The 23,147-nt window shown below is 35.5% G+C and overlaps 3 protein-coding genes and 4 non-coding genes across 7 annotated transcripts; 2 read left to right on the forward strand and 5 right to left on the reverse strand.

Moving 5' to 3' along the window:
- Positions 1-5,806: 5,806 nt before the first annotated feature.
- Positions 5,807-8,027, reverse strand: LOC119191656. The gene is made up of 2 exons (XM_037445547.1): positions 7,671-8,027; positions 5,807-7,028 (listed from the first exon to the last, which is right to left on the reverse strand). The coding sequence occupies exons 1-2, from the start codon at positions 7,924-7,926 to the stop codon at positions 6,121-6,123; spliced, it is 1,164 nt and encodes a 387-aa protein (XP_037301444.1). The 5' UTR covers positions 7,927-8,027; the 3' UTR covers positions 5,807-6,120.
- Positions 8,028-9,836: 1,809 nt separating this feature from the next.
- LOC119191658 lies at positions 9,837-11,212 on the reverse strand. The gene is made up of 4 exons (XM_037445549.1): positions 11,183-11,212; positions 10,736-10,804; positions 10,209-10,289; positions 9,837-10,069 (listed from the first exon to the last, which is right to left on the reverse strand). The coding sequence occupies exons 2-4, from the start codon at positions 10,788-10,790 to the stop codon at positions 9,837-9,839; spliced, it is 369 nt and encodes a 122-aa protein (XP_037301446.1). The 5' UTR covers positions 10,791-10,804; positions 11,183-11,212.
- A 3,026-nt stretch (positions 11,213-14,238) lies between these two features.
- Trnad-guc lies at positions 14,239-14,310 on the reverse strand. Its single transcript has one exon. It is a non-coding gene; the product is annotated as a tRNA-Asp (tRNA).
- A 1,640-nt stretch (positions 14,311-15,950) lies between these two features.
- Trnad-guc lies at positions 15,951-16,022 on the reverse strand. The gene has a single exon. It is a non-coding gene; the product is annotated as a tRNA-Asp (tRNA).
- An 882-nt stretch (positions 16,023-16,904) lies between these two features.
- Positions 16,905-19,452, forward strand: LOC119191657. Its single transcript, XM_037445548.1, has 5 exons — positions 16,905-17,025; positions 17,674-17,886; positions 18,263-18,325; positions 18,981-19,124; positions 19,445-19,452. The coding sequence occupies exons 1-5, from the start codon at positions 16,905-16,907 to the stop codon at positions 19,450-19,452; spliced, it is 549 nt and encodes a 182-aa protein (XP_037301445.1).
- On the reverse strand, positions 17,279-17,350 carry Trnad-guc. Its single transcript has one exon. It is a non-coding gene; the product is annotated as a tRNA-Asp (tRNA).
- Positions 18,657-18,728, forward strand: Trnad-guc. Its single transcript has one exon. It is a non-coding gene; the product is annotated as a tRNA-Asp (tRNA).
- Positions 19,453-23,147: the final 3,695 nt, after the last annotated feature.

Below are 23,147 nucleotides of genomic sequence, written 5' to 3' on the forward strand. Positions count from 1 at the left end.
TTGTAAAATGTTTGCATATTTATTAGCAGTAACCGCATAAACAGAGCGGATTTGCAGTAAGGTGACGAGAGGTTCTTTCTGAGAGACGACTCTTGCAAAATTTGCGGTTGCATGCAATGGAGAACCCGCGATATTCGACATAAGGAAGGGTAGCGTGGTGGGTTAGGTTCGGACAATTTAGATCGGTGAGTAAGGCAAAATCTATAAATGAATTTCTTCATGTAAATAATAAGGTATATAATAATAATATCAGCCCTGTTGCTGGGCACGTGTCTTCTTTACTACTGAGAGGGATTAGACCTTAGTCCACCACGCTGACCTAGTGGGTATTGGTAGACTTCACACACCCTCAAAATTCCTATAGAGAACTTCTCAAATGTGCGGGTTTCCTCACGATGTTTATATTCACCGTTAAAGCAAGCAATAATTCACAAAGAATACAACCATCATTTTTGGGAAAGTCAGGGTTATGTGCCCTTGGGTCGTCTCGATAATCCACAATCAACTAGGCTATCGCGAGTACTAAAAAAGTATATAGGTTACTTTTATTGCAGGCATTTATTATACACGCGTAATGTTACTGTTGGGTTACTGTTCGTAGACCCACTTGACTTGTATAATTAAAAACTTTAAATTGCATTTTAACTGATGAGCTCAGAATAGGTGATCATGATAAAGTACATGTGCGATGCGGATGTAGTATGGTTGTGAACTATTACAATAATATGATTAATGACTGCCAGAGCCGTAGTTGTACGGCACGACTGTAAGGTCTCGGGTTCGATTCCCGGGTCGGGCAAAGGGATATTGGGTTTTGTACTTAGTATCAACCTGGTCTGGAATCTGTGCCCTATATAACGGTAGGACCACCCCGTATCATATCATGAGACGGAATAGCCACGGCGACAATTGGGTACACCAGTTACGTCCCTACCTTCCTCTTCAGGGATTAAAGGTGAATGGTGCTGAGTGTGTGTGAGTGATTAACCTGTGCCACGTAAAAGTCCTGAATGCGTATGAAAATATATGCAGTTATATAGTATAGATTTTTTTTATTCCTTCAAATGACGAGCAGCTTGCCGTTCTCCTGATGGTAAGCGATACCACCGCCCATACACAGTAGAAACTCCATCCAACACCTTGAATTACAAAATATTGTTTGGTATCCCAATTCGCTGGCCATCCTGAGACATGAGATGTTAAGTCCCATTATGTCCAGTAGTTACACTGGCTACAATGTCCTTCAAACCGGAACATAACAGTGACCACACACTGCTGCTTGGCGGCAGAAATAGAAAATACAATAAATTGTTACTAACACAGCATGACATGCCAAGTAAGTGCAATCTTTTTTAAATGAAAAGTAAGGCACATATTCTTCCAACTACCCAAAACATCAAAGTATCATTCAGTACTCTAGGTTAACGACGAGTCGGGAGTGATAAGATCTGAATTTGGTAACAGAGGCGAGGCCTTCGTGAATAGATGTCACTAGATGTTGTCAGCTCCGGTCGTGAGAAAGATCTTTCGCAGAATAAAAGTGTCGCGTGTATTCTGGGATAAAAATAGATATGGCCTGGTAAGTGGTATTATCCAAATATGTTCAGTATAATCTGTTCAGCAATTTTTGTGTTTTCTTCAAACATACAAGGCCAACAAACTTTTCGTTTACAATAGTATTAGGTGGTAAGATTGAAAGCTACACATCAAGCCTTTATCCACGAAGGGGTAGGCAGAAGTGCTAACAGGGTATCCACTTTACCCCAAGTGTGTTCCGTCCCATAATGTAATGTTGCCAGGCTACATATCGGATGCACTTTCCAGGCTTCGAGCTGAGAGTGAGAATAACCCAAATATCACTCTTACCGACCCGGGATTCGAACCCGGGACCTCAGAAAGATGTACCACGCACGCTATACAACTAATATAGCCAGTAAAATTGTATACTCAATTTATATGGAAGTTAAAACTGAATTCAATACCGAGTTTGCTAATATTATGTCTAACAAGCAATGCCAACGCGGTAAAAAACAAAATGCTAATCTACAATACATTGATTAATTAAGCAATGAGATTTGTCACGTGGGCGGAGCATTGCTAAAGTTATTGAAATAAATTAGGCCCTTATTCACCTTACTTAGATAAGAACAAAGCAATACTATGATAATACGTCTGTTTCTCAGTTAGTTCAGCATGACAACCTTGGCAGGCGCAGGAACGGTTCCGCGCAGTTAGTGCAACAAGATACCCCGGGGCCGTCCTGTATGCGTCGAAGAAGGCCACCGCGAATTTTGGTTGGTATGGTGTAAGGTACAGGGTTAGGGACTCGGTCCAATGCTCGCTCTGTGATATACTCCCGAGTGACATTGGTCCGTAAGACCGGTGAAACCAACATAACCGTTCCACTCAACTCCCTCCCTCCAAGTGGTGGTAGCAATGACGCGTTTTACCCCACGGGAAAAAAATAAGACAGCCTTTGCAGTAAGCAAACATAGGGAATTTGTTATTGGCTACTATTGAGATACAACTTACTTTAGTTAGCTGTCAGATAAAGCAAAATAGACTCAAAGAAAATAATGATATTGCGGACATTATGCGCTCAGGGGCAGTGTGCGTCCTTATAGTATTATTTGTGAATTCGGGTTGGTTTAGGTAATTATAATTTAACAAATAGTTGAAGCAATGATTATTGTTGACGCGAACATTAGACATTGAAATAAAACTATTTTGCGGATTTTATCACGGTTTTAATATTATTATTTTCTCCCAACGTTTCCAATTTTTTAAATTTTGTGTATTTGTAAAATGTAGGTAGATATTGTAACTTTGACTTTTCAGATGACCTACACCTCAGTCCGCATCGTCACCACGAAGGCTGCAGCCTTCGAAATATCATACAGTCGAATTGAGAACCTCCTCCTTTTTTGAAGTCGGTTAAAAATTATAATATAATAACTGCCTAAAATCCAAGAAACAGTTTTATTTCAATTTAAATAGTTAAAATAATCACCATATAAAACTACTAGTTATGAGGATATAAATATTATATAATGGGTGTGTTATTCTTTTTATTATATTCTGTATTGTAAACTTTCTGTATAGATTCGGTTAACACATACAAATTATGATTTTAATTATGACCTACTGATGCCTCTGCAAAAGGACAAAAACATACGATATCATTCGAGACATTTACTCAAATTACCGAATACTAGAATAATCGATAATGGAAACCGAATATAAACCTAACGTATCGTATCGCAACCGCGGCCACAATTCAAATAACATTCCGAAAATGTACGCCTTGACACAAAACTTCAAGGCAATTAATGCTCACAGCAAACGATTAATATAAAATGTATTTAGAGCCACGTTAGTTCTCTTCTTCAATTGTCGTTCTAATCCTGAAATGCTCGGTACACCAGGATCATTCCGAGAGGCCTATAGAGGAACCAGGAAGATCCTTTACTTCTGGAAAGGCTGACTAGACATATAGCTGGCATATCACGAACAACGGCCAGACTTCCTACGGGCTAAGTGCGGTAAAGGAGCCCCTCGATATAGACCATAAACATACCGTTTTAATTTGGGGTTAACTCTACACACTATTTTTAGTACGAGCATGGCAGTCACCCCATTTCACGTAATGGTAAGTGGAGTGGGGTTCAGATAGACGACCATATTTACTGATGAAGAATTTATTCCTCACCAATTGACACAATTGGGTAATTGACAACTTTTTTAACATTTATCAAAAATGTATGTCACCCACATCTAGCGGCGAAACAATTTTCAAAATCCACTGAATAATAAATAAGTTATAAAACTTTGAAATTCGGGAGAAGTGGTAGTTGTCAATAAGAGTTATAGCAAACTATGACGTCACCGAGTATCAACAGGCAGAAAGCTGCGTACGTGAAAAAGAGATAGCGCTATAATCCCACCACGCCGTTTTTCTCACAACAATATTTAAATTGTGTATAACTGCTTTATTTTTCAAACAATTTTGAAGCTGATTTCACAGAATTTCTTTTTCGTATTATTTAAGGTACATTATAAAATAATGTACAAAATCAAGCATATAAAAATACCGTATTATGCCAGCCTATTTGACATGCCCTTATCCTACTCTAATGTGGGTTCAGCCTACACTGTTTCGCACGTTAGAGTTGATTTTTGTGTCCATGCGGATTGCGACCACAGGACACGAAGTGTTCTTACAATAGTATGCCACATAAATATGTCGCGTTTTAGGATCAGTCTGTGTATATTTAGTTTCGAACAGGCCGGCAGAATTGTGTCAATTGACGAGGCATCATCTCCTGTCAGCCATATCAGTAATCAGCAATATTTTATAGTTAACCCAATTAGTGCCCTATTTCTAAACACCAAACATAAACTTCCTATTGTGAGATATTCTCTCAGTAGCACCCTCTCAGTAGTAGAGGCCCAGCAGTGGGACAGTACACAATAGAGGGCTGGTAACATGTTCTCAGACCAGCGATCGAAATTGTTCATACCACGCGGTTCGTAACAATCAGTGTTGCAAACCGTTCCGGGCGGCCGCCTTCGACCGTCGACCTTACGCTGCGGATTTACACTGCTCTTACTAGCGTCTCCTGTTCCGAAACCTCCTGTTTCTCTTGCACAACGTCATTTATCGCGTCGTGAAAAATTAGACATATATTTGTATTATAAATCTGCTTAGCAGTGTTTTGACATTATGGCAAAAAATGGGTGTGTAGCAAGATTTATTGGGCGCAGTTTTCACGTACACTGCGCGGCAGCCTGCAATTTCTCTGGAACATCCATTCCTAACCAAATCATTTTTAACTCGCATAATTGCCCGACTCGGGAATCCAACACGGCCCACATATACTACTAAACCGAGAAGGCTAGCAATTTACAATTCAATCTAAACATGTTAAAACTCCGGCCAACATTTATATTGCTAACAAATTATCCTAAACCATTACTTGAACAACAAAAACAGTGTTAATGTGTTTCAAAAGGCCTAGTGTAGAAGGGCCAACAAATCCATGGCCGCTTGTGAAAGGATCTCAGAAATAAAACATATGTTATTATTTACACGATGCCAGTGACTAAGCTGTGATAGTAGAGTACTATTAATTGTTTAAATAAGAATTCTATTTTATCATTTTTAGTGTACATTTTGTAAGCTTAGAATTTCTTTAAATTATACTCTAATGAAATTATTGTAATTGTTTTATCATCTTATGAATTTACTAAAAACTAAATATAATATGATTCAATGCAAATATGAACCAAAAAATATTTTGTTTAAAAAAAATCAAAGTGACGCAATATCGAACCATAAATGTTTAAATTCAAATGATATCCACCATTTTTAAAGGTAGTCGAGTGGCGCCCACTAGCTTACATTACTGGCATCGTCTATAACGCGTTTATTGAACTATTTACAATTATTAATATTTAATATGGCGATATAGATAATAAATCACATAATAAACTTATAAATATGAAATTACAACAAACAACGAAATAAATAATATACATTCATTCGTATTCATTCATTCTTAATATAGATGTTTTTTCCTTAGATTGATGATAGCACAATTTGCTATTTTCCTTGGACTTTTAGGGCATTACATTTGTTGCTCAGGCTCCAGAGACCCTTATAAAGATGGATTTACAGATATAGCGTACCTACTGGAGAAACTACGTCATCATACAAGGATAAAAATGATTACAGGGAGATGATAAGTGTGAATTATGTTTTTTTATCCGGGCACAGTAAAGTGCCTGACGAGAGACGATTCCCTCGCCAGTCGACACAATTATGCCGGCCTGTTTGAACACAGGCTGAGCCCGGAACGCGACAGTCAAGTTGGCCACTATTGCTGGTTTTAAACTCTGGATATAGACGTTATCCGGCCGAATACAAATATCTTACCACCAAATAACGCTATCTCTCAACAAAGTAAACTTTGAACATGCTGGCATAATATTTACTGGGCATTATGACGCAAAATTTAATTATTTAAAGATTCATGCAATATATCTTCTGGGACGTCTAAACAGAGCAATCGCAATCAAACATAATTTCAAACATGAATACCAGTCTTACAACATATAATCTTAACCAAAATAAGATGGGAATGGATCTTCTATGTCCTTTGATTCTATGTCGAATTCTGTTTTCTCTGTCACGTAGTCTAGTGAGTTCAGTAAATCCATTTGTTTTTTATACGCCACATCTTCTGCCCTTGTAGTCTTCTTCTTTACTTCTGTCTTTATTTCTTTTGTCATGGTACTTATGTTTTCTTCTTTACTAGTGGCCTTTTTAGTTCTCGTTACCACTACAGGCGGTTTCGTAGTTTCTGCTTTCTGCTCTTCTTTGATATCTTTCTCGTAACTCTCGTCGATCCACTCTATCTTTTTGTCAGCAATTTCTGGTGACGTTTCTGTAGTTTTTGCAACTGTGACAGTTGCTTTAGCAGTAACTTGTGCAGTAGGATGCGTCGGTGGAGCTGTCGAAGAAACGAAAACAATAAAGTCACCAAGATCAGCCTTAAATATGTCATATTTCTTTTCTTGGACTCTTTCTTTTGTATTTGATTTATCTAATTTACTTTCGCTGTTATCGTTTATTTCTATTTTTTCTATTTTATTATCATTTATTGCTTCTGAGTCGCTTTCTTTTAAATATTCAGGGATAGAATCAATTTTGCTGGTAACAGTATTAACATTATTTTCCATTCCTTCGCTCTCACTATCAACGGCACGTCTCGTATACATGAATTTATCTTCATAATCCTTATCTTCCTCGACAGCCTCTACAAATTTTGGATTATCTAACCTCGATGTTACAACTTGTTTTTTTATTGTAGTTGTCTTTCTCGCCTTGCCTTTGACCCTCTTTATTTTTTCAGGAACGGTTCTTGTTGGAAATATAGCTGGTGTGTACTCTAGTACTTTTTTCTTTATCGGTTTAATATCCGGAGCGTTTTTTATAGCTTCTATAAGCATATCGATGCCGTCGTTTGCTGAAACGTAAGACAGTATTGCTAAAAGTTCTAGATATTTTCCGGTCTGGTGAACTTTATTGAGAAATGAATATTGCAAGTGTATACAGGCGTTACACTAACAATATTTAGTTTCAATAGACACCTCTCACTTCGAGTACTGGCGTCAGTTCGAGTCACGTCGTGCCGTGACTTTATGCTATTTATTTCCGACAAGTAAATATTATTAAACTACAATATCTTTTGCTGTCTATTCTAGATTGTTGCTAAAATTAGAACTCTTAGTATTTTTATTGAAAAGTATATGTATTTGCCTGCCTATGTAATGTGGTCCTGCAAAGGTATAGTTTACAATTGGATAAAATACTACTTAAGGACAAAAAAAAATTACAATATATTTGATTATATTTAGTAGCTATTTTATAAAAACTAAATGGTAACTTTCAAGTTTTATTATATTTAATGTATATATAAGTACATAAATATATATCTACACATTACAACCTACCATACTTACTTTAATACTGGATCGATAAATTATATCAGAAATTACCGCGATATACAAACACAGAATTCGTGTTTCGCAAGCTTAATTTCACAATGAACTCATTACTCGTCCTCTTTGTCAAATCTGATTGCGCTTTATTTTCACGGGATACTCACCAGGTGCTGCATCCAAAGAATAGTTCTGTTTCAACAAGTACTCCATTAACATCAACAAATATTCAACAGCGTCATTGTCTCTCATTACCTCTCTCTTCGTCCGAGAATTTATATTTTGAGCAAGTTGTGTCAATTTTCGTAAATTTGTTACTATATTTCTCGAAAAGTTATCTATGTTAGCCATATTCTTTAGTTCTCTGTCAACGCTTGCTGTCTTCTGATTGTCCTTTTTTAATTTCAGTTCAAACACAGTCATATAATCGTAGATCTTCTTAAAAAATGAGTTCTGTGTAATATCATATCTTATTAATAAATCTCTTAAATTTTGAAACGCTTCAGAGTTGCTAAATTTATGTTCTTGCAACCTCGTTGACTTTACGTTTTTTAACATTTCTGTTGTTTTTCTTTAAAAGTGATATGATTTCGTTGAGTATTTTACCAAAATTTGCCACTGCGTGGATGAACTCTTGGGTGTTTTTCTTTATGTAGTCAATTTGTGTTGCTTGTGTCTGAGATAGTGACTTTGGTTTTAAATCGTTTATGTATGAATCACGTAGTATGATGTTGAGCTTATTAACGTCATCTTTCAAATTAGATTTTGGCTTATTTATGGTGTTTATAATTTGATTGTCCGTTGGAATATCGACGAGATGTAATAGACCTTTAATTATTTTTATTATTTTCAAAACCTTGTCAGTTTCAACGCCTAGTTGCGTCACTTTGGCGTCTAACAGTCTCCTATCTCTAGGATTTAGATTGCAGGAGCCAATATTTTCACAGAGCATGTTAATAGTGTATTGCTTTTCTAGAAGTATTTCAGTTTTTGATCTAGTCATGTTGGATTTACCTCTACGTAGTAAATTATTAAATAGATTTCTCATGTATTTGACCATATAATTTTTTTGCTTCCTGATTTTGTTTTAGTTGTATTCTTATTAAATTCCTTCAATATATTTTTAAATATGCTTTGTAAATTACTGACTTTTTTGTTCAGGTATGTTGTATTTACACTATCTTTAATTATTCTTGGACTTAAAATAATTTTCCTTATTTTATTTCTCTTTGGCATATCGATCTTTCTTTTTATATCTTGAGAATAAACATTTGGCTTTAAATGAACGAATGTATTATTTCTAGATTTGTTGTTATTATAGAACATATTAATTTCTTTCTCTTTAAATTGTCCTATTTTGAAATATTTCTCCCTATCTTTTAAAAGTTTTATCTGGTACCATTTTTTGAATTTTAAATCATTGGCACCCGTCATATTGTTTAACAAATGTATAATATTTTCAGTAGCAATTTTAAAATCTGGAACATATTTCGTGATGTTCATAATTTGTCTCCATTTCTCACTTGTGGTATTATGCAGAGTTACATTGTTTTCTGGCTTTAGCGTATGCGTCATTAAAGGTGTATTAGTGGTCGAATCTATTTTAATGCTTGTTTGATCATCTGTCACTTCATAGAAGAACGTTGGTTCTGTCGTAATAGTAGTGGTGGGAATGGGACTAGTCGTAGTATCATTTGGAAGGCTGAAGGTACTTAAAAGCTTTCTTGGATTTTCAGTGGATGTCTCTTCTTCCTTTATAGGGATTATTTTATCTGACACGGTTACGTTCTCTGAAAGCAATAATTTTACCATCATTTAAAATTCATAAAATTTACTTCATTTTGAATATTGTTTTAAATACACTTATTTTACAAAGTCAATTTAAATTATACTTTAAATAGAACAAACCTTTAACAATTGGTACGACGCTAATGACTTTCAAATGTTCGCTATCATCAACTTCTCTCTTAGTTCGCGCAGTTTTTTTCTTATTAACATTATCTGTATTCACTTTGATCTGTTTCGCGCTTTGTCTAATTATAGTCGAAAACCTTTTCATCAGAGCCTTCTTGTCCTGTTTCTGTGTATTTGGCCGTTTCTTATCAACTGCTTTTAAGATCTTCGATGAATTTCCTTTCTTCACATCATTCTTCATCAGTTGTTGGACAGCTTTTAGCATTTGTTGAACTACAGCCTGAGCAAACTTCGGAGTAGTAGGCAATACTATTTGGTTTGGCCCGTTGTTTATTTTAATAGGCTTCCTTGCTACATCTTTCTTGATGATTTTCTTTTGAGGAACCTTCCTCCTTATTACCTTATTAGGTTTGCTTCTATTAATGTTTTTGGATCTTTTTATTGATATTTTTGTGTGTTTGCGGCTGTCTTTTCGTCCGAGTATTGAGGATTGCTGGTTTCTTGATAACCTTTCTAATGATCTTTGGCGGCGGTTTAGCTATCGGCTTGATGGTGACGGCTTTACTTGTGTTGTTAGGTTTCACTTGTGTTTTTCTGATGACTGTCCTTCTGTAGTTACCTTTGCGTTTCTTTGAAGGTTTCCTTGTAGTTTCTGTAAACAATTTATTTCTATGGCATAAAATACGTTTTGCAATTTACTATGGAAAGATACATTTCTTTCATGAAACCTTAGGGAACTAAAAGGAAAGCAAACATAAAATGGTTAATGGTGGATGTGTTGTAGATCTTACTGTCGCAGAAGCTGAGCACGTGGCAGTCCCAGCGGCCATTGGCGTCGCAGTCACACACCGTACAGCCGATGCACCAGTCCTCTACAAAAAAACCTTAGATTTAGTAATCATCCTGCTATTATTCGCCTCTATGTAGGATCGGTACAACATATGTATGCATATGTTTAAAATATTTTGAAGACTGATCCCTACCAAAAAACAATGTGAAAAACTGTTAGCTCCATTGTTGCCCCTGTTTATTATTTAAATTTTATCATATGAATAATTACGTTTAATGAAGAGTTCATCATATAATTATTTCTTATGTTTACGCGAATGTTAGACATTGAAATTAAACTAATTTTTGGATTCTATCGCGGTTTTTTGTGTTTTATTTTTCTCCCGTTTTGTACTCGCCTGGTTAAGAATTTTAGCGCTAAAATTCTTAATCAGGCGGGTTTTTTTTTATTAATATCAGCTCTTCAATAAATATAACAAATGTTAGGATAATGCTTCGAAATTACAATTGTATTGTAAAACATACATACCGGGTGGGCATCCGTCGCTGAAACTCGACTCAAAAGGCTTGCATTGTTCCGGCATATTTTTGTTGAATACTGAAAACATCCATAATGATTGGTATTGTATATTTTATTTAATAAAATTAAAACGCAAAACAGATTACAATCAAAATTAAAGCTAATTATAAAATATACAAGCATAAAAACTAGATTGTATTCCTAAACATTGCGCCCTTATACTAGTTATTTACTTAAAGTGCGGACTTAGATAAATTAAGACTATTGTGTACTGTGTATAGTCAAAAAGTTGAAACAAGAAAGTAGTATAAGTGTAACTTAAAAAAAAATTACTAACTATTGCGGGTAAATATTAATTGTTTGTCAGATAGAAGATATCTTCAGCAAGCGTAATGTGCTATGTAATGAGTTTGACCTATCTGACAATTCAGATGTAAGAAATAAAGAAGGGCTTACCGTCTCTAGTGGCGTCGCGGAAAAATACGTCACCAAAGTCCAATGCCGCGACGGATTCTAGTATCCCTGAAAAAGGTCATTAACATTTTTAAAAATTCACCCGTATTAAAATCTTTGTCTCCTTACATAAACACCGAAACAAACTTTGTATATTAAAAATAGACTTTAATTTTGAAGATCTATGTAAAAAGGTCTCCTCACATTACACAAAAAGGTGTGTAACAAAAATGTACTACGCTTAAAGGTTTTTAAACATAAAAGAATAATATTTTAAAGTTTTTGTCACAATTAGCTGCACAGCGTTCCGACTATACGAAGAATCAGACCCTTTATAAACTATTTTTACCTTTCATTTCTTACCTTCTCCCTACGTGATGGTGATGGTACTTCTCAACATCACATCTCCAGTCTTCCCGCCTCCAACAAGTAGCTGTACCGTCATTCTGGCAGAAGCAGAGGAAACACGGCCCTAAACCCAATGAGTTAGGAGCGAGCTCCCTCTGCACGAAGTAGCCCACGTCTGGACACGTCTGCACGTATTTTATTGTGAAGTTCTTTTGGGTTTGGGAAGCTGCAAAAAGGATATGATGATGAATGGTCAGAAAATTAAAATAACCTCTGTACGTGATGCCTTCGTTTAGAGCGGGTGAAAAAAAACGCAATATTTTTTTTTCAGTAACTAATTATTTTTTTCACAATTATTATTTGTAGCCAATGACGATGTACTTATTCCCTTTCATAAGTGACAAAAATCTCAACAATGATTACGTGTTGAGCTAACCTACATATTTTACTCTATTATTAATTACTAGCTTCCGCTCGCAGCTTCGCCCGCGTGGATTTCGGACTTCAAAAATGGAGCCGGTCGCGAACGTTCGAGAATGTTCGTTTTACGAAGCTACTCGCTAGGTGATTCGCTAGCCTCTAGGTGCCAAGCAAGCCGCCTGCCTGTGCGTTCGCGACCTTATATATATACAAAAATAATCCTTATAGCATGATTCAGTATTCACGCATGATGGCTTATTATTAGCGTATTTCATGTATAACTTTGGTGTTTCTATACCGATTTCTATGATTCTTTTTATGGAATATTTAATAATGTTAACTTTTATAATTAGGGATGACTGAGAGTGTTATAAACGTAAGAGTAGACAAATATAATGAGAAAGCTCCGAACTGCTAAGCTATCGGGAGTTACACGTGTTATTGTGAGTCAACCATAAAAGATAGACATATGCTGTGGTGGGATATTTTTACATAATTTTAAGGAGAACATTTCCGTCATACATGATTTCTGTGTAGCTTTAACCATTAAGCTTGCACACGCGACGGAAGCTTAAAAATGGAGTAACTTCTCCCGTTTTCCCAACATTTCCCTTCACTGCTCTGCTCCTATTAATTGTAGCGTGATGAAAAGTATACTATAACCAGCACAGGAGTATGACAAATAATTGTACCAAGTTTCGTTAAAATCCGTTGAGTAGTTTTTGTTTCTATAACGGTTATACAGACAGACAGACAGACAGACAGACAGACAGGCAGACAAAAATTTTACTAATTGCATTTTTGGCATCAGTATTGATCCCTAATCACCCCCTGATAGTTATTTTGGAAATATATTTCATGTACAGAATTGACCTCTCTACAGATTTATTATAAATATAGATATAGATAAAAGATTAGCCTTTCTTGCTATCAAATTCCCTAAAACACTGTGACGATTCATAGCACCTAGCGCCACCTGTACGACTCCAGTGCCATCTATTTAAAAACCAGATTAAATCTTCTATTATTTCCCATACGAACAAATTAGCGGGATAAAAAGTAGCCTGCGTTAGTCCAGGACATCGTCTCTCCGTCTGTCAAATTTCATCCTAATCCTTTAAACTGTTATTGCCTTTACTTAACAAACATCCAAAAATGTTCATAAACTTTCCCTTTTATTATATTAGGAAGAAGATATCTACCTAATTTCCCAAACAAACTGGCGAAACGAACGATACTTAAAGCCTAAATATATTTAAACTCGATGCACGAATGAAATCGCCAAGTCATTAGAACTACGCCAATCTGTCAGAGGATCTATCGCTTATAATATAACTATAATATATAATTTTTAACTAAAGATCTTTAAGTAACGCGTAAGGTAATGAAAATGCAATCGCCTAACAATTATAAAGGCAGACAAAACAAACCCGTTGGTGTTACGTAATCTAAAACAGAGCTAGGTTTCATATGACGTGAGTAACGTACGAATAAGTGTAACAAACAATTCAACTGAGATCATCCATTACCAAACTATTTAGGTTAAACTATCCTGATGAAACTATATTTTACAATTTTTTTTTATTTAGGACACATGCTGAATACAATCAAAACATATAAAAATGACTATTTACTTCCCAAATCATGACTATTACAAACGATGTATTAATATTTAATTTTAATAAGTGTAAAGATTAGACAAAACTGCCAACTTAAGTCCTTTTTAATACAATATTAAAATTCTATACTTAATTCTTAATGTTTTAAAACACTGTTAGACGTAAACTTATTATAAACTTTGCAGAGTTGCTGTTTATCTACATATATAAAAATGAATCCCTATTTCCTTTGGTCACGCCATCACGCGTGAACGGCTGGACCGATTTCACAATTTTTTTTTTTGTTCTGTTTGGTATTGTCAGGAGAAGGATCTTATGAAAGAAAATGAAGGAAGTGGAGCGGAACGTTAGAAAATTTAAGAAAAAATAATTTCAGCGATTAACAGAATGCGCGCTGCAAATTCATAGTTAAACAGAACAAGTTTTGTCGAATCAGCTAGTAATATAAAATTGTATGATGTCACTATGATAGGAAGTAGATAACTAATGTTTCCAATAGTTGTAAATATTAGCTAATATTTGAGTATTATTGCTGGTAAGGACAGATTCGTATTCCCAGAGACACGGCGAGCATTCATTGATGGTCCCATCGCAAGTTAAAAATATTTTATTTTAATATTATAAATTGTAAAAAAATTGCTACCGCAGGACAGGTTTTTTTTACAAAAGGTTCTCTCCGGCGGGGAATCGAACCCCGGTCTCCCGCGTGACAGGCGGGGATACTGACCACTATACTACCGAAGACTTGAAAATACTGACAAATTTAGTTATATAAATAATCAATTATGATATAATAGTAATAAAATAAAAAAAATAATTATTAAAAAAAATCCTAAGATTCCATAAACCATGATCTGAAACCAGACAATAATATTTTCTTTACCAGTAAAATAATACAAAACTAATTTTATAAAACTTAATCACAAGAATAGTCGCTTGGTTGTGAATAGCATCATATAATGATCACCAACATTACAACTTCGATCTACATAGAAACATTACAAGTCTCATGATTAATAATAACACTGGATAACCAAAACTACAGTGCTTTGCATCTGCTTGGCGACTGACAAGACTTCACTCCACATGCTAGTCCAGAAGAAATCCTTAGATCTCACAATAAAAACTGACACAGTTCTGAAACATTATTAGATGAGGTATCGAGGCGCGAAGAAGTAACGGATGGAGAACAAGATAAATCCAAATGGATAACAACAGCATCGACTCGCATCTACATAACTATTGTATCCCATTGGAGAAGGCAATGACTTCACATTTCATAAAGGTGGTCTCTTAGCAGGCTCTGGATAGTACTTCTTAGTCTACTTCAATTGATCCCCTGGCAGACACAACCGTACACACAATTATGGTAAATCCTATCGATTCCTTAGTGATGTTCTTTAGGTCAAGTCACTAGTCAGTATTTAGTAGTCAGTGGTCAGTAAGAAAAACCAGGTTATACTAACTACCGAAGAATGCAATATCCCACATCATTCCAGATAACTATTTCCTTTACACTTTCATGTTTTCAATACTGTAATGTCTTATAAAAGATTTAGTGCAGTATTTGCCTATATTTCATCATGCATCATCAGATATTCTTATTTTATTGCTGTGAATGCCGAGACTAACTTGCTGTTCGCCTGATGGTAAGTAATACGACCGCCCATAAAGAGTAGAAACACCATCCAATGTCTTGAATTACAAAGTATTGTTCGGTGTTCCAATGCCATCCTGAGACTTGAGATGCTAAGTCTTATTATGTCCAGTAGTTACACTGGCTACAATGTCATACATTCAAGAACACCAGCATCTGCTTTCCTTTCATAGACGTATATTATTGGTCGATTGTTATTACGCATTATTTTCCACAATTCGTTTGAGCTCCGTTATAGAACTTACCTGCAGTGTAAGCCTGAAGTAACAGCAACAACGGTAACATGGTCAAATTCGATGATCGACTGATTAGACGAGCGAGCTGCCGTGCCGCCGCGAGGGTGTTTACAAACATTGGAGGAAATACAGCACGATGGCAGGTGCGGAGTTAGGGGATGTAAGCTTGAGTCCCAATTTATGTGGAGGAATTGAGTATGAAGAAACTTAGATGAACAGTGAAAGGAAAGGGTCCAAAGATGCTTTGAATAATTAAATATTTGGTCTTAAAGGAATACAGATCTTTTATCCCGAAAAATGCATAGTGCCGAAATAAAATATTAAATGCTTACAGATTACTTTTTGCTGTTTCACGTTGGGAACATTCTGTTTCCAAAATAAATAATTCGTAAAACAATTAAAGATGGCAAGCTACAAAAAATCAATAATTAAGTACAAAACAAAAATGCTAATCAGATACCGGAAATATAATTCGCACGAGTCAAAAGATTCTCTCCGGCGGGGAATCGAACCCCGGTCTCCCGCGTGACAGGCGGGGATACTGACCACTATACTACCGAAGACTAGAGAATACTGACATATTAGAATGTCAGTTCATTAACTTTCAATTTATATCCATTTGCAAAATCATCGTCTGCCAACGATGGAGCCACAATCTAAAAATTGAATTGAATTGAATATCCATTTGTCACGTTTAAGCCAATTTGCTCCGTGTGGTTCATAAGTGACAGATTGGCGAAGAATAAGGCGCTGTGTTGAAAACCCTGGTGTAAAAACTCTGCCTACATCACTTGCTCCACGCCATAAGCATGTATGTCTTAAGTAAGCAACATAATTTTCCTACAAGGAATTACCAAACCTCAAATTCTATCATATGAATGCAAATAGTGTTATTACTATCTCTGGCTGTTAATATGTCTCTCCTTTGAGTAAAATCTCAAGTAGGTATTTAATGTGTTGAGTTACTTAATACGCCAAACTTAAGTAATCATTTATGAGCTTATGCTCTATTACTGCCTCCAAGCAGCAGTGTGTAGTCCTTATTGTGGTCCGGTTTGAAGACCTTTGTAGCCAATGTCTAAGGATGGCAAGCGCAGTGGAATATCAAATAATACTTTTAATTCAAGGTGTTGAATGGTGTTTCTATTGTTCAAGCTCGTCTCGTCTTTCAAAACTATAAAAGTTAACTAGACGCTGTTTCATAAACAAAACCTTACATTTTCATAGATCAACGTCATCTCATCAATGCAGTGGCAATGTGTTTGAGCGGAAAGGGAATATGGTTGATATCTATGAAAAAAATGTTTTGAAGGAACCATCAAAGTAGTTTTGAATTAAAATTGCGTTAGATATACCAATAAAGCCTATCACATGTTACTATTGACAAAGTCTGTGAAATAGTTTACTACGTCCTTACCTAACCCGTTATCAATAAAGGCGTGAACATGTGGTACTCCTCCAAATCCGTCCCATCGTCTGGTAACAATATCTTAAGTAAACAGCGCGTTAAACGTCGTTTCGCCGCCATGTTGCGTGCTTGCTTGCTCGTCTGTTCGCTCGTGTCCGGTAAGTTTACTGCAATTTTTGGAATAACTTGCATTTTACATTGTTTTCTGTTTATCATCCGCAGGAAGTATCATTTGCCGAATTCCAGCTTTAATGTTTGTCTGATCTAATATATTGTACCAAACTTGAAATATTCTTGCGAAATTTTGTATTTCTGATTGATTCATATCAGTGATACCAAGATTATTATATTCTTATATTACAATTATGAGAACCAAAATATATCAGGATGCAAAAATCAATAAAACAAAACCTCTCCGGCGGGGAATCGAACCCCGGTCTCCCGCGTGACAGGCGGGGATACTGACCACTATACTACCGAAGACTTGCGGAAAACAGCCAAATAGAAGTTAGCTTAGCTTAGCTCTTATTAACTATAATTGTGTTTTATGCAATTACTGCTGCAGCCTTTGTAATATGTAAATCGTGTACAGCGTATTGTGTGCTGATGCTTTTTACCCCTTTGCCGAATGCCATTGCCCATTGTCCAATTACACGTCACACTGACAGACCCTAATATTGACACAGCCACGGACTCTGAAACTCGCATTGACACCTACAAAACTGACGTAGACCCTGAAGCTAACCCTGGCAATGTTCTTTACTCTCAGATACTAAACTATTCAAAATACGCATACCTTCTTCCAGGAACCGAGCTCTCATTTCAATATCAGCCCTATCGTCGAAGCAATGAGCCTTGTAAGATATGCTATGGGGAAGACTGCCTGCAGATGAACCAGGCAAGGTGCGAGTACTACGTGGAAACAGATGAGATACTGCATGAAGAAAAGATCGAGGAAGTTGATAATCATGAGATGAGGGAGGAAGTAGATCGATTGATGTACCGGTTTATGGAGAAAGGTGATTTATTTATTGATTTATTTAAGGACCTCCAACGTAGGATGCACGGCTTATAATAAATACAATGTCGTAGTATTTGTACAATTAGCAATGTGACGTGCCTCTTCAATTATAGGAGACCACAGCATGCAAATTTATATATTAATACAGCGGCAAAAATAATAATAAGGTTATTCACAATCTAGATGTTCTTAGACGTATTTAGAGACTTAAAGCTTTAAGGACTATAATTTAGGATTTACGGATGCCTAGCACAAAATGAATGCAGACTTTTATAGTGATACCTTCTGAGACTAATAATGAAATCTTAAAATGGTGGAAAATTAATGAGGATTTTTACCAAATTAATCATTTGAAATTATCATATTTGTTACAGCATCTGATGCCAACACTGAATGTATACCACTAGTATCTCCAATATGCGGATTGCACCCTAAAGGTAAGTAATATTAGATCCTTCGGTCTACTCCTAGATGATTGTACATAGGATATTTATATCTGCTCAGACCTTCCATACTGGCCTATATAAGTTAGTCGCGTTTCGGGATCAGCCCGTGTATATCTGGCTTCAAACAGGCGGGCATAATAAAATAAAATAAAATTGCCTGAGTTGTGATCTCTCGTCTGTCGATCTATCTTGCCCCTACTCCCTAATCATTAAATGCAGTAATCTCACTTTGCCGTATAAAATTATTATGTAATCTTGTAATACGAATTGCATCTTGTGGCTGCATTGTGATACGATTATTTAATATGTCTCATTTAACAAGTCTTCGGTAGTATAGTGGTCAGTATCCCCGCCTGTCACGCGGGAGACCGGGGTTCGATTCCCCGCCGGAGAGAAACCTTTTAAATTTTCATTTTTAATGTTTACCCTTATTTTAAAAAATATTCTTTATATCTTTGTAACTTATCTGAAAGTGTGTGTAGTCTACCAATCCGCACTAAGCGAGCGTGGTGGTCTAAAGGCAAAACCCTGTCAATAGTAGAGGACTAAGGAGGCCCGTGTTGAGCAATGGACAGCTGGTATTATAACATTTCCTTTTCGGGACTTAATTTTAAGAGAAAGTTCATTCTTATATTTTCAATCTCAGAAAACATATGTGTCGGTTGCAAGACTTGCAGCTGTGACCTTAGCGGCAGCTGGAACTGCACCACGGTGAGCCGGTGCCGAGCTGACGTCGTCACCGACATCGACCATCGCATGCTAGTCTTCATCATTGAGAATCTTATGAACGGTAGGTTTATCCATGATTTAAATCTATATATAAAAATGAATCCCTATTTCCCTTGGTCACGCCATCACGCGTGAACGGCAGGACCGACTTCACTATTTTTTTTGTAGTGTTTGTTATTGCGCGGAAAATTTGAAAATTTAAGAAAACTTAATATTAATTTTATAGAACTGTCAATTATTTGAAATAACTGTCAGCGATTGACAGAATGCGCGCTGCAAATTCATAGTTAAGACGGGACAACGCCTGTCGGGTCAGCTAGTAAAATAATATAATAAACAAGTATTAGAGCCTTTTCATAGTGAACAGCCATATTTTGCCAGATATTTGAGAGCATACATTTTATTAGTGTGACTTTAATAATAGTATTTACTCAGAAAGAAACAAACCCTTAAAGCTGGAAAAATTGTGTGTTGTTATTTTGGATTTAATAGTTTCTCAGTGGAGTTCTCTTTAACAAATATCTTCTAAATTAAGAGTAAATATTATAAGGATTATTGTGCCAATAACACATTTTACGAATAATAATGCGCACGCTTTTGTCATGGCTTAAATAAAATCACTAATAAAATATAAGAAACCCCAAAAAATTCACAGCTCAAACTAACAAGAGGACAAAACGGAACACAGAGGAAAATCTAAACAAACTGACCACGAATAAAATAAGTTTTGCACAAATTTCACAATGGATGTTTGGAGTACCACCTTTAAACTCAAAAGAAACAACACAAAACAGTGCTATCTCATCGGCTACTGAAAATATAAATAATATTACTTCATTTACAGGTAAGACAATTATTATAATATTTTTTTTTATAAATTCAAGGCACCTAAATTTACTATAACTATTATAAATTGTATAAACAAACTAAATCTTAAACGTAAAATTTCATCTCACTATCTTTATCCCGCTTAGTGGTTCACATCAATGTGTCGCGTTCCGGGAACAGCATGTGTATATCTAAATCCACACAGGCCAGCATAACTACGTAGACTCGCGAGGGATGACCATATTCCGTCAGTCGACACACTATCTGAACGCTACTCCAATTACCAACAGGTGTAAAGGAATCAAACGCCAATGGCAATATAACGAACCTTACTTACCGTATAAAATATTGTTATGTTAAATCTTATAACTGCACTAAAATCCACTTCATCTTACAGAAACCACCACACGAACCAAAACAAGCCCAGAAACTAGTGCTAGAGTAGACTATCTAGATTTTGAAGAAGTGCTAAACAACATCGCAGTTGATAGCAAAACTTACTCTCGTAGAAAACCTCTAGATAAACACAATGATTCTACAACATTTGATTACATGATATTTGATGAAGATAATGCAACAGACATTACTACTAACACACCTGGGAATGAAGAATGGGAGAACAATTATGCTCCGCCTAAACCAGCTGAAGAAACAGACATAGTTATTGATTTACTAGAATCAGCTAAAAGAATCAAGAAATTTTACAACTAACTGGACCGGTACGTTGTTAAGTCTTAGACAGGGTCATTGTGATATTGCGTTAATAAATGAAACCACAACTCTTTTTTACCTCTGCTAACAATATTCCAAATCAGCCATGAATAATGAATGTTAGCATCAAACATCTCGGTTTTGCTTTTCAGATTGCTTGGTCCTTTTGTAGTTTAGTGTGAATATGGCGAGTGAACGGATGTATCTGACTGTATTCTCTAAGAGTATTGATATTTGGACGCAAAACATTAAACTGCGTTTTATTAATGCTTATTTTGTTTAAAACTTACACTTGTTTATATTCCATCTACAGTTCGAATAACTTCTTATAAAATGTTATTTTCGAGAGTATAAATACGGGGGTTCATTCACAAACGCAATGTCAAAAGGACCCTATATACTACAGGGGCATATACCTCAATCCATACTTAAAAATCTTATGTGTATCTATTATATAACATCCGACCCGAGCTTGTGGGGACTGAGTCTCCTTTGTATTTAGTTTTAAAAATTACTCAATTTAATATTTATATTATAACAGATTACACGGAAACTGACAATAAAATAAACATGATAGATACTGCATTAGATTACATTGATAATTTTGTACTTGGCTCAAAAATATCATGAAAAGAGATACCTCGATTAAAAAAATAAGTACAGAAAAAGAAAACATTACCAACAACGTCAATGAATTACGAAATAATGTCCTGCTACCATTAAGTAATATAATTAACGATAAACAAAAAGAATTGGAAGAATTACTCCGAGTTAGCGAAAACTTAATAAAAATTATGAGAACTTATAACAATTCGTTTGAAACAAGTGTTAAAGAAAATAGGTATAATGATACGAACTCAACTATATCTATTTACAACTTTGAAATAGCGCCGGAGTTAGAAAATGAATTTAGAAGAAGCGACAAGAATTTACTTCAGAAATATTTATTAAAACTGAAACGAGATATTTATGAGGTTATAAGAGATATTGCTGGTATACAAAAACTAAAAGGAGAAGCGCATATTCCTGTAGACTTAAAAATATTACTGCGTGCCATGAAACGTTACGTACGAAACCAAGCTAAATTGAATTACAAAGAAAAGAAATCGGATGTTGAAAACCTAAATAGTCGACGTACGCCTGCCGATACAAAGAATGATGCAACTAAAAAAACCTTAGTTACTGAAATGGTTAATATTTTAAAAGTTATTGACAAAAATTTGCCTGAAAGTAACGCATTGGCTTCCTTTCGCCAACATCAAGAAAAATTATTCAAAGAGTTATTAAAAACAATTATATAGACGAATTCTCAGTAATAGGACTGAGAGTATTTGACCCAGAATACAATTTAACCAATGATATAAAGAAAATTGGTACTGAATGGCCCAGAATGACAGATATTGTAGCACAAACCCCAATCCACGATAGATTACATGCCATGAAACTACTGCATCTCATATTATCAATCGATATCACCAAAATGAACGATGCACTGGCATTATTAGACTTTGCTTATAACCGAAGAATGATATTAATAGAAGGTAACTTAGGTGGAGAAATTATGGATAGAATAAACAAAGGGCTGAAAGCAATAAACGAAAAGTCAAAGTTATCATAAATTTACATAAAAATAGACAAATCAAGAACCTGAAGAATGTGGAAGTGACTAAACAGGTCCAAAAAGAATCATTTTTAAAGAAGCTTAAAAAGATATTAAGATCGTCCAAAAACGATATCGTTGGCTTGTTAAAGAAAAAGGTGCCAAAGAAAGAGATAGTAAAAGGATTGGCAAAGAAGAAGATTGATGAACTTACCAGGCGGAGATATATGGAATTTGAGGACACCATGAGGAAATGGCAAAGTAAATTGAACTTAGTTCCGAGAGATAAAAGATTCGCACGAGATGACAATTATAAAAGTCATATGAAAACATACTTCCTAAGTATTTAAGGGGTAAAGTTAAACCAGTTATAGCTGCGAAGAAGTCCAAAACACGTGAAAAACAAAAAGTAAGTATTGATTAAATTTCCCCGTGAAAATCTTTTTGTAAGAATAATTGAGATTTGTGGCCAGAATACATTACGAGATATGTAATGAATCCCTCCCAGCCGTGTTTCGGCTACCAGCTCAGCAATCCCCACTAAGATCAGCCAGGTACGCAGGAGATATTATAGTGCACAAGTGTGTGCGCAATACACAGATGCACTCTCTATTCCTTCACTCATACCAGCAACCTTCTGACTCCGGGCTGCGACTGAGTAATTTTTAAGATGGAAAACCCAGACATAATTATGTTTGGACTTTGGACCCAAGATTCGTACGCAAGTCGGCAGCTCTGTAGTCATACTCATACCGCGTAAGCATTAAACTACTGCACCGAGGCAGTCCTAATATAATATTCCATAGTGTTATAATATATTCCACTTATGTATTATATTTTTCAGAGCATTCTAATACCGTTAACTACAACGAAATCAAAATTAACTGCAAATCCGAATATTCTAAATCACGTACAAATATATAATTTTACTAGTAAATGTTAATT

Source organism: Manduca sexta, unplaced genomic scaffold (assembly GCF_014839805.1).
Source record: "Manduca sexta isolate Smith_Timp_Sample1 unplaced genomic scaffold, JHU_Msex_v1.0 HiC_scaffold_177, whole genome shotgun sequence".
Lineage (NCBI taxonomy): Eukaryota > Metazoa > Arthropoda > Insecta > Lepidoptera > Sphingidae > Manduca > Manduca sexta.